The sequence below is a fragment of the Pinus tabuliformis genome, chromosome 2_2 (genome assembly GCF_031772625.1).
Source record: "Pinus tabuliformis cultivar Carrire ecotype Pingquan chromosome 2_2, CPIR1, whole genome shotgun sequence".
NCBI lineage: Eukaryota > Viridiplantae > Streptophyta > Pinopsida > Pinales > Pinaceae > Pinus > Pinus tabuliformis.
The window spans coordinates 341,883,698-341,894,722 of NC_142300.1; the positions used below are offsets into that span (position 1 = coordinate 341,883,698).

An 11,025-nucleotide genomic window follows, 5' to 3' on the forward strand; every position below is an offset into this window, starting at 1 on the left:
GTTGCTGCACCGTTTCTAGGAGAAGGGATCTAGCCTTAGCTGCTACCTGCAAGGGAGTTAGATGGTGTTCCTTGAAGACCTTCTGGTTACGGGCCAACCAGATCTTCCAACAGACAAACTTGGGCAAAGCGTTCCAGATTTTATACCAAATCGATTTTTGAGGGATATGTCGAGAGTACCGATGGCTCCATTCTGCAAAGAGGTCTGGAACTGATATCTGAGCAGGAGAGCTTATAAGTAAATCTTGAAGCGTATGATCCCAAACTTCCTTTGCGAATTGGCAGTCGATGAAGAGGTGTTGAGCTGTCTCGGCATTGCTTCTGCAAAGGGCGCACCAGTGAGGGCCAGCGAAGCTTCTTTTTACTAGATTGTCACCTGTTAGAATCTTATTGTGAATCAATGTCCAGACAAAGAAGTTGACTTTCGGGAGAGCTGTGGGATCCCAAATGTTTTTCCAAAACGCCGGACTGTGTTTGTTATTTCCCTTTGTCTGGTATGCTTTATAACCTTCTGCTGCTGTGTAATCGCCAGAACGGCCCCAGCCCCATCGATCTTGCATCGATCTATGAATCGGGGCGGCCTCTTCGATCAGGTCCATAAAGATATTCAGTTGTTGTTGAAGATGGGCTGGTGGTGCAGGGATTGCCCATCCTGCCCAGTCGCCTCTCTGGTCCCAAACGGATATGTCAAATAGACTTGACTTCCCAGCTGTGATTAACCAGTCCCTTAATCCTGCGATTTCTTCATTATCGCTTAGAGAATTTCGCCCCATTATCCTGTCCTACCAGAGACTAATTTTCTTGCCATTCCCTGGGATTCTGTAGATATTACGTTTGAAGGTTTTGCTACTTTTGTAACAGAGCTTCCACAGCAGCGTACTGTTAGCTGTGTAATCCAAACGGAGGTTTTTCAAATCAGTTCTATTTGTGTATTTTGATCGCAGAATGACACTTACAGGATGACTCGGCTCTTTATACATTTTCCACAGGATCTTGCTGCCTAAGGCGATATTGACCAGAGAAGGATCTCAGATTTGCAATCCTCCTTCATCAATGGATTTCTTGACTGTTTCCCAATTTACCAGGTGGAGTTTCTTGTCATTGCCCCTGCCTCCTTGCCAGAGGAAATTTCTAAGAAGTGAGGAGATTTGATCCATGATATTTCTAGGAGCAAGCAGAAAGGCAGCTTGATAAATTATTAATGAAGAGAGCTGTGATTTGATTAAAATGACCTTACCTCCTTTTGTCAACCAGTGTCCTCCCCATTTCAAGATCTTGCTTTTGAATTTGCAGATTATGTCGCTCCAAAGCGATCTCTTATTCACTCCTGAGATTATGGGAAGGCCGAGATATCTGATTCTCTCCCATTGTGAATGCCCTTTGAATCCAAGAGTGTTGGCTATATTGGTGAGCTCCTGATGATCTGTATTCCAGCTGTAGACTTTGCTTTTGCTTTCATTTACCAATGCTCCTGAGACTTTGCAGTAGTTCCTAATGACCGTGCCGAACGCTTTTGCAATTCTGGTTGAGGCGCCCCCCAGAAGAATCGAGTCATCTGCAAATAATGCATGATTCAGGGGGCTTATTCTATTAGAGGTTTTGAGGCCCGGAATGGAGCCTGACAGTCTTTCAGCTTCAAGTTTTCAACTTAATGCTTCAGCCAATATGATGTAAAGATAGGGAGAGAGCGGGCATCCCTGCCTGATGCCTCTCTTGGCTTTAAAGAAGTTTGCAGGTCTGCTGTTTATGAGAGGAGCTATCCATGGATTGTTCATGCAGGCTTTTAGAAGGTTGACAAACTGAATGGAGAAGCCAAAGGAAAGCAAGACTTTACTAAGAAATGCTATATTGACTCTGTCGAACGCATTTGCCATGTCTAACTTTATTAGCATACCTTTCTCTTTTCTCTGCTTGCTTGAATGGATGGTCTCCTAGACTTGAATGATGTTGTCAAGGATGTGTCTACCTTTCACAAAGCCTCCTTGAGATTTAGAGATGATTCTAGGGAGCATGGGCTTCATTCTGTTGGCCAACAACTTTGCCAAGATCTTATAGGAAGCATTAGATAATGAAATTGGCCTGAATCTGGCAAAAGTTTCCGGATTAGAGTCTTTGGGAATCAGGGCTAAGTAGGTTGAGTTAGTGCTGCCACCTACTTTGGCTTTAGACATGAAACCCCTTATCATCTTTTGAAGATCATTTTTTATGATGTCCCAGCATACTTTGTAGAAATGAATGGAGAATCCGTCCGGCCCGGGGGCCTTGTCGGAGTCCATGGACCAGATAGTATTGATTATTTCTTCCTCTGTAACAGGTTTGCATAAATCTGCGTTGTCCTCTGGTGAGATTAAGGAGGGGATGTGGTTGAGAAATTCTGTTTCCTCCATTTCTTCACCTTGGTCATCCGAGCTGTAGAGATTCTGAAAGTGTTGTTCTGCAGCTTCCTTGACTTGTTGGTTGCCCTTACAGATTTGGCCCGTCATAGTCTTTATTTCTGTTATATGATTCCTTGATAGTCTAGCCATGTACTGCCGATGGAAGAAAGAGGTATTGCGGTCCCCTCCTTTTAGCCACAGACTCCTAGACTTTAATCTCCAGTATTCTTCCTCGTTTCTAAAAGATTGGTAGGCTGCTCTCTGTGCTTTTATTTCCTTGTCCAAAAGGTTTTCATTAATATTTTTACATTCCATGTCGTTTTGAAGGGAGTGCAAAGCCTGGACTGCTGCAACTCTAAGAGAGGTGGGGTTGGGCGTTGGTTTCTTGATCCATTCTTTCAAAGCTTTTTTGGTGAGCTTCAGTTTTTGCTCCCAAACAAAGCTTGGGGAACCTGAGATGGGGATGTTCCAGGATGCTTTCACCGTATCCATAAAGCCTTCTCTTTCAATCCATTGAGGAGAGAAACGAAATGGGATGGGGCCCAAGTCCTCTTCGTCTTCTAAACAGAGCTGTATTGGCTTGTGGTCCGAGGACAATTTGGGCAGAATTTTTGTTGTTATGATTTTCTTGTTCATGAGGAGGGATTGCACTAGAAAACGATCAAGCCGAGTAGAGATGTGATCTGTTCCAGTTCTATTATTTGACCAGGTGAATAAACCTTGAATTGGGTTGAAATCTTGTAGGTCCCAAAGCTGAGCAAGCTCCTCCACAACACCCACCATAGGGTCCTTGGAGTCAGTACCTCCTCTTTTTTCTTTGGCTTTCAAAACAATATTGAGGTCTCCAGCGAGAATGATGTTGTTAGGAGTTTCCTGTTCGAGAAAATCTGCCAAAGATTTCCAGCAATCTCTTTTTTCTGAATAGTTGACAGGAACATATAGATTGACTAGAGAGATAGATAACTTACTTGGAATGTGGGTGATTTCTGTATATATCCAATGCAAGGTCTCATGAGTGCTGTTCAGTTGGAATTGTTCTTCGTTCCAGAGCGTTGCCAGGCCTCCCGAGGATCCCCGAGCGCTGACAGCTATGCCTGAGTTTTTCTTCAATTTTGTTTTGCTGGTTTCTAGCAGGGCTTGTCCTGCTATCTTAGTCTCTTGGAGCATGAGGATATCTGTAGGTTCCGATTTTAAGAGGTCCTTAACTGCTTCTATTTTTGCGGGATTCCCCAGTCCTCTGCAATTCTAAGAGACTAACTTCATTATTTACCTATGCTTGGGGTGGAGCCGCCCTTGGAAGACCTGGGCCTGTTACTTCTCCCGATTGTCATTTCTATCGTGGATTGGCTCACTTGGGTTTTGAGCCTTTCTGCTTCTTCTTCTCTTTTTTCCTTGCGGGATTTCCTTCTGGGTCTTTTTAATGGCCTCTCAAAGAGTTCTTCCTCTGAGGACTCAGAGCTTTCAACTGGCTTTTTCTTCGTGATTTCAGCATACGTGGGGCTTGAGGGGCTGCCTTGGGTGACTTCGATGTGAATGTCGCCCCCTCCCTCTTTGTTTTCAGGAGGGGTTTCCTTAAGGTTCTCTTTTGCCCGGTCTTTGATCGGTGGATCTGGTTGCGCCTCCTCGGTTCCTTTTGCGTTTTCTCCTGTTTCCTGAGTTGGGATGACATTGTTCCTGTCTCTTGTTGCTGCGCTTTTTCCTGTGTCTTTCTTTGCTTGGGCTGTTCTCTGGACTAGGGTCCATTGCTCTCCATTCTGTTTCTCAGCCTGGTCCTCTGCTTTCTTCTTACAATTCTTGGCGAAGTGGCCGTAGCCGTGACAGTGTCTGCATTTAAAAGGAAGCTGTTCGTAATCGAGCTCTTGGATGTGCGTCCATCCTGCCACCGTGAGCTTGATCGCTTCCGGCAATCGTTCTTCAAGATCCACTTCGACGCAGATACGCGCACAAGAGTATTGGTCTCTTCTTACAGCCTGGTCTATATACTTGCCTAATGCGTTCCCAATGGTCTGAAACGATTTTTGGTTCCAGCAGTGAAGGGGCAGATGGGGGAGTCTTACCCACACCGGCACCGCGGATGGGATGTCTTGAGAGGGATCAAAGTCTAGATTCCATTGATTTAGATACAGTCCCTACGGCCCCATGAAGTAGGGGCCATTTCTGAAGATTAAGCTTCTGTCTTCCGAGCATTCAAAAGCAAAGACGAAGTACCCTTTGCCCACGAAGTAACTCTTCACTCCATTTTTTATCAGAGGTTGCCAGTTTCTTTGGGTCCAATCCTCCACGGATTTGGGAGAGGACCATAGGCCTGTGAACTGACCTATGAGGCCTTTTTCTGCCAAGTTCAGAGCAGCTTTGCAGGTGTCCTCCTCTGGCAGGGCAACAGAGGGAATCAAATCCAACCTTTTGATGAATTTTTGCTGGGTCGCTGAAGGAGACCGATTTGTTCTATTCGCTATCATGTTCCTGAACGCTGTGACTTCGGGGGGCGGATTCGTAGGGGGAGCAGAACTCTCAGGAGCCTCCATATGACTGCAGAGGGAGGGGCGGGGCTGTGCGCAAAGGCGCAGCAGCCTGATCGACGCCGCAGACACTCAGAACCCTAGCTTAGAGGGTCGGGCCGCGCGTAGCAGAAAAAATTCTAATTTTATCCACCTCACAAGATCGGGAGGATGGACCTTAATATTTGACTATAAGAGTTATGGTTAAATTTTGATCTCTATTTAACTTTATGAAATCAAGTTGTCTATGATGATCAATGTAGGAAACATGTACCAAGAATGAGAACGAGAAATTCAAGTTACCAAGAACATTATTCTAGGTAAAAAATGTTAGCCAAGAATGAAAAATATCAATGTCATTGCCACGTTCATTGGTTTGAAAATGAATATCAAGTTGCATGCATGCTTGCATAAGCTCTATTCTCACTGCACTTAAGCTCTAGGATCGAGGGTAATGTCTAGTAAGAAGGTAGCAGATGTGCAGGATTTCGTGGAATAAGGACATGCATGTACCAATGAGGAGCATATGTTGATACCTGACATCCTTTCGACTATTGTGGCTAGAGAAAATTATATGGTAGGAATCAATGCTCGATTATTCTTTTTTATCATCTCATGTTTATGAGTTAGCATTCTTCTATTGTACCATTTCAATATGCCTATGCCATGTAAGGATCAAGTTGAGTTAATTTTACATTTGATTTCCAATATATTCAACAACTAAATATGTTTGTTTTCCCTGTGTAGGTTGGATGATGAGATGACACACTTGGAAATAAGGGCAATGTAAAAGAAACACTCCCAAGAGCAAGAGGCTGAAAATAGCATTTTCTTATTTTAATTCAATGGTTGGAACTACAGGTTACTTTGTTATCCGATATTTAGAATGCATGCTGAAAGGGTCCGCGAGAAAGATGTATGGAAATCTTCAAAAGGCTCTTAAATCATGCTTGGGTTGGTATTTGGTCCTCCTTTAAGTTCTTAAAAATAGTCTTCTTATTGGTAACATATTGTCTATTCAATGGTATTAGTGTCCATATGCATTTCACTCTTAATTTCTCAATTTCTCTATTGAAGCTATACTTTATTTTCCATTTAAAGAGTGTAATATGTTGTTGAAATTTACTAAAGACAAGTGGAATATTGCAAATAGTCCTGAAAGGAGTATATAAAATTCTTCTAAGCTCTGATACAAATACTGGGAGAGTTTGTGCCACTAAGGATTTTTTTTGTAAGTTGTTTGAGATCAGTGCTATATCTTGTTTCAATTATTTTTTAAGTGACAAAATTAAAAATTATTTGAGCATAGGTTGTCCATCGATGTTTTTAATGTCGTGATTCTTTCACCTCATGGTTATTTTGGGCAAGAAAATGTTTTAGGAATGTCTAACAATACATCAATTGATAGGTAAACAATTTTTTTATAATTGCAATGTCCATTCCATGATATCCTCTCTTTATTGTTTGATTATATTTTAAGCGTCACTTTTGATTTTTCTTTGTATATTAACTATGAAATTGAAAATACTTGGTATCATGTCCATTTAAACAACAACCAAAGCTTGAAGATGAAACTAGTATTACACAATATTGATTGAAATTTTGTTAATTGTTTTGTGTTGAAATATTTTCATGACTATTAGAAAAGTTTACTTTCATGTTGTTATTTGATCACGTGTTGTTTATATACTTGACCAAGTTCATGCATTAGAGAATGAGATGTTGTTGAAAGTAAAACAACAAGGATTAGACATCACACCTCAGATTATTTGCTTTCAAAAGTTATTTATAGCTTGAGATTCTTAGAATGTAACTTAGTTAGCATGATTGTGCCTAAGCATTCCCTGAAGGTTGAATACTAAGTTATTAAGGTGCTATTTTCTATGGTGAAATTTTATTTTCTTTGTTTATATAGGTCATCTAACCACATAGTGGCCACAATCACTCAATGAAAGAAATCTTGTTCGACCTTCTTTCTTTTATGGGGGAAAATGACTTTAACATTATTGATGTTGAGGTATATGTTATATAAATCCTTTATACTCTACTTTAGATTATATTCTAGTGTTCATCGTATTTCATGTATTACACTCTGCACTGTATCTTCTTTTGTTTTCAGAAAAGGAACTCAATATTGATGGTCAGTAGCAGGATTTGAAGAAAGAGGAAAACAATAACACTCGGGCGAAAAATGAAAAAAGAGAGAGAAGAGAACCAGTCTAGTGATACCCTTAAAGCCAATATCCTACATAAGACACACACATAGAGATTGATGGTAAAGTCTTCAGAGTTGGTGAATTCACTTGCAATTCTTTGGCAACATAATGAAAATGTTTTGTAGTGGTGAAACAACATTTCATGTGTAAATTGTATTCTAGCCAACATAAAGCAGTGTTGTGAAAAGCGCGATTAAATCGCGATTTTTTGAAAAAAGCACGCTTTTTTCCCCGCGCCGATTTAATCGCGCTTTTTATACGAAAAAATGGCTATTTTTTTGCCGATTTTTTCTGAAAAAAAGTGCGTTTTTTTTTTTATAAAAATCGCGGGGTTGCCAGGTAGTGCGATTTATAATGAAATTTTTGGTTTTTTTTTGGTCACTTGGATAGTGGACGTGCACGGAAGGAGGAGGAAGTCTTGGAGAGAGCAGATGGAGGGTTTGTGACCAAATATAAGTGCTTATAGGACAAATTCAAGAGGAGACCACCAATTTCTCCATAGAAACGGTATGTGGATTAATTTTTTTTTCTTTTCCTTGTTTAAAAACATTGTTTTTCTATGTTTTTCACTATTTTTGGTTGGGAAACTTCATATGGGCACCATTTTCCTTTTGTTTTCATTGTTTTTAAATAATTTTTTGTATTTTTCATTGATTTGGGATGGGTAACTTGGTATGACTATGGGAACCATTTTTTTTTTGTTTTCATTTTTTTTAAACATTGTTTATGTTTTTTCATTGTTTTTGGCATTTTCCATTTGGTTGGGTAACTTGGGTTTGGAACTTTGGATTCTGGAAATTTGTAACTTGTAATTTTGTAAATGCTAAATTGTAATCCTAAATTCCTATTTCCTAATCCTTATTTTCCCATAGGTTTGCAAATTCAAAGTTCAAAAACAAACATGCCAAGGAAATTGGATCCTTTCTGCGAATATGGTGAACCTAAAGCTCTGAATGACAAACAAAACTTGAAATGCAAGTTGTGTGGAAAGGAGATACGCGAGGGGGTGTACAGGTTGAAGTTTCACCTTGCACAAATCCCTAGACATGATGTGGGGCCCTGTATAAATACAAATCCTGAACTTATCCAAAGAGCCATGAGAGCATTGGAAGAATTAGAGCACACTAGAAAGGCCAAAGAAGAACTCAAAAGGCAACTAAAAAGGTCAGCTGAAGGAATTGGGCCAAGTGGAACTGGTTCTACTACAACATCAGTCAATCCGGTAGCTGCATCATCATTCTTTATTCCTCGAAACACACTTGGTTCACAACCATCTATCGGTTCAATGCTAAAAAGAACTGATAAAGAACAAGCTGACAGGTTGAGGCAAAATTTCTCCTCTGGAGTGATATTCCTTTCAACATTGTAAGGAATAATCCATTTTTCCAACCTACTGTTGATGCTATTGCCAGTGTTGGCCCGGGGTACAAAGTCCCTTCTTATCATGATTTCAGAGGTCGGATTCTTCAAAATGAAAAGCGTGACTGCACCTAAAGGTTGGAGTATTTTAGGGCATCATGGGCACAAACATGATGCACTGTTATGTCAGATGGTTGGACTAACCAAAAGGGGAGAACCCTTATAAAATTCTTGGTTAGTTGTCCCAAGGGGACTATGTTTATCAAATTTGTTGATGCATCTCATCAAATCAAAGATGCAAAAACTTTATGTGATTTGCTGGATGTGTTTATTTTGGAGGTGGGTGAACAACATGTTGTCCAAGTCATAACGGAAATGTTGCAAATTATGTTGCTGCTGGTAGAATGCTTATGGACAGGCATCCTACTTTATTTTGGACACCTTATGCTGCCCATTGTATTGATTTGATGTTAGAGGACATAGGGAAAATTCCCTTTGTCAAAGATATTGTTGACTCATCAAAAAGCATCACAAAATTTATATATAATCATACATCTGTGCTTAGCTTGATGAGAAAATGCACCAACAACAAAGAGTTGGTGCACCCCGCCATTACACCGTTTGCCACGAGTTTCATATCTCTTCAATCCCTCTTGAATTCTATGTGGGATGTGAAGAGAATATTTCTTTCAGAGGAGTGGCATGCTTTGTCAATGAGCCGCAAACCAGAAGGAGAGGCCGTATGCAGAATAGTTTCATATCAAGAAGACTTCTGGGTGGGAGTGCAGGAGGTGTGTGCCGTTACTGAACCTTTGGTAAAGGTTCTTCGGTTGGTTGATGGTGAGAAGCCTGCAATGGGCTATTTGTATGAAGCCATGGACAGGGCCAAAGAATCCATTCGGGCCTACTATGATGATAAGGGAGATGATGGGTTTCAGAAACAACTCCTTCTATGGGGAGTGATTGCTGAGCGATGGAACAACACACTCCATCATCCGATTCATGCTGTTGGGATTTTCCTGAACCCTGCATTTTCTTATGCATGTGGGTTTGATTTTGATGCTGAGATCATGGATGGATTCTTATCCTGTGTCCAGAAGATGGTGCGATCTGCAAAACAACGTATAGAGATCTCTAAACAAATTGAGACATATAAGATGGCAGGTGACACATTTGGCTTTGAGATGGCTATCATTGATAGGATGATTAAAATGCCAGGTATTTTTTAGTTTGTAACTTTGTTTCAAATTTCATTGTCTCTTCAAATTCCATTTTTTTCTTATGTTTATTTAAAATTTTATTTGTAATTTTTTTGTAGATGCATGGTGGAAAATGTATGGTGGCAGGGTACCCCTGTTGCAAAAGCTTGCCATACGCATCGTCAGCCAAACATGCAGCTCCTCAGGATGTGAGTGCAACTGGAGTGTATTTGAAAAAATACACAACAAGAAGCACAACAGGTTAACACACAAACATTTAAAATATTGCAAATTTCCAAATAAATTTTTGAATTCATTAAACAATATTTTTTTTATAATATTAATTATTAATTATTATTTCATGATCTTTGTACAGGTTGGAGTCCCAACGACTTAATGACATGGTCTACGTCTACTACAATATTCGATTGTGGGTGAGGCAACTTGAGAGGACACCTGATGTGGATGCCATCTCATTGGATGGGATTGACACCACTGCTGCATGGAGGGTTGAGGCCGAGAGGCCTCTCATGGATTCTACTGATGATTGGTTAGTGCAGGATGTAGTGGAGGGGGAGGAGGAGGAGGAGCAGGAGGAGGAGCAGGTGGAGGAGGAGGAGGAGGAGGAGCAGGAGGAGGAACAGGAGGAGGAGGTGACACCGCCTACCCGGGCTACCACTGCCACTAGTAGAGGACATGGTCTACCTCCTGTAGCTCCTACTTCTAGTTCTTCAACTTCTAGAGCACATCAGACTCCACTGCCATTTCCACCAGCACATGCACCAACATCTACATCTAGAGGGAAAGGGAAAGTTGTGGCATTTTCTCGCAAGAGGGGCAGAGGAAATAAATAGGATTAGACTTTCATTTTATTGTATATGACATTATGACATGATGAGATACATTATCATATTTTTTGTTGATATTTTGAGGCTGAGTTGGGACTCAGGAGTCAGGACTTACTATTCAGGACATGATTCAATGTTATGTGTGATTTTAGCGCTATAAATGATATCAAACATTTATATATTAGTTTATTTATCATATTTATGTGTCAATGTATTTATTTTATGTTATAGATGGTTTAGATATTAAAAAAATTGAAAAAAAATGAATATTTGTGTACCAAACGATTTTTTCCCGCTTTTTTCCGCTTTTTTCCCGATTTTTCTGACTTTTTCCGATTCGTTCCCCGCGCCGATTTAATCCCGCTCACACTTTTCACAACATTGATATAAAGTTGTAAACTCATTTTTTAATACTTGACATTTCATATAGTATAATTTATGCGGTTGAAGTTATTTATAGTTGCACTTGATATTGTTTAGTATTGTAATTAACGTATGTAACTTTGCATTTTCATATAAGATGAACCCGTT

The 11,025-nt window shown here is 40.3% G+C and overlaps 1 protein-coding gene across 1 annotated transcript; it reads right to left on the minus strand.

Annotated features, from left to right (window-relative positions):
• Positions 1 to 781: 781 nt before the first annotated feature.
• On the minus strand, positions 782 to 4,899 carry LOC149192669 (uncharacterized). Its single transcript, XM_089407036.1, has 6 exons — positions 4,692 to 4,899; positions 3,645 to 4,475; positions 3,343 to 3,549; positions 1,966 to 3,261; positions 1,237 to 1,554; positions 782 to 885 (listed from the first exon to the last, which is right to left on the minus strand). Exons 1-6 carry the CDS (start codon positions 4,897 to 4,899, stop codon positions 782 to 784), a joined length of 2,964 nt encoding a protein of 987 aa, XP_089263162.1.
• Positions 4,900 to 11,025: the final 6,126 nt, after the last annotated feature.

What these genes read in the sequence shown, in the direction of transcription:
- LOC149192669 (XM_089407036.1), bottom strand. Translation starts at nt 4,899, where the DNA reads ATGGAGGCTCCTGAGAGTTCTGCTCCCCCTACGAATCCGCCCCCCGAA. An exon ending in CGGCTCCACCCCAAGCATAG is followed by an intron (nt 3,550 to 3,644) that starts GTAAATAATGAA and finishes CGGAACCTACAG; the next exon opens with ATATCCTCATGCTCCAAGAG. An exon ending in AGAAATCACCCACATTCCAA is followed by an intron (nt 3,262 to 3,342) that starts GTAAGTTATCTA and finishes AATCTTTGGCAG; the next exon opens with ATTTTCTCGAACAGGAAACT.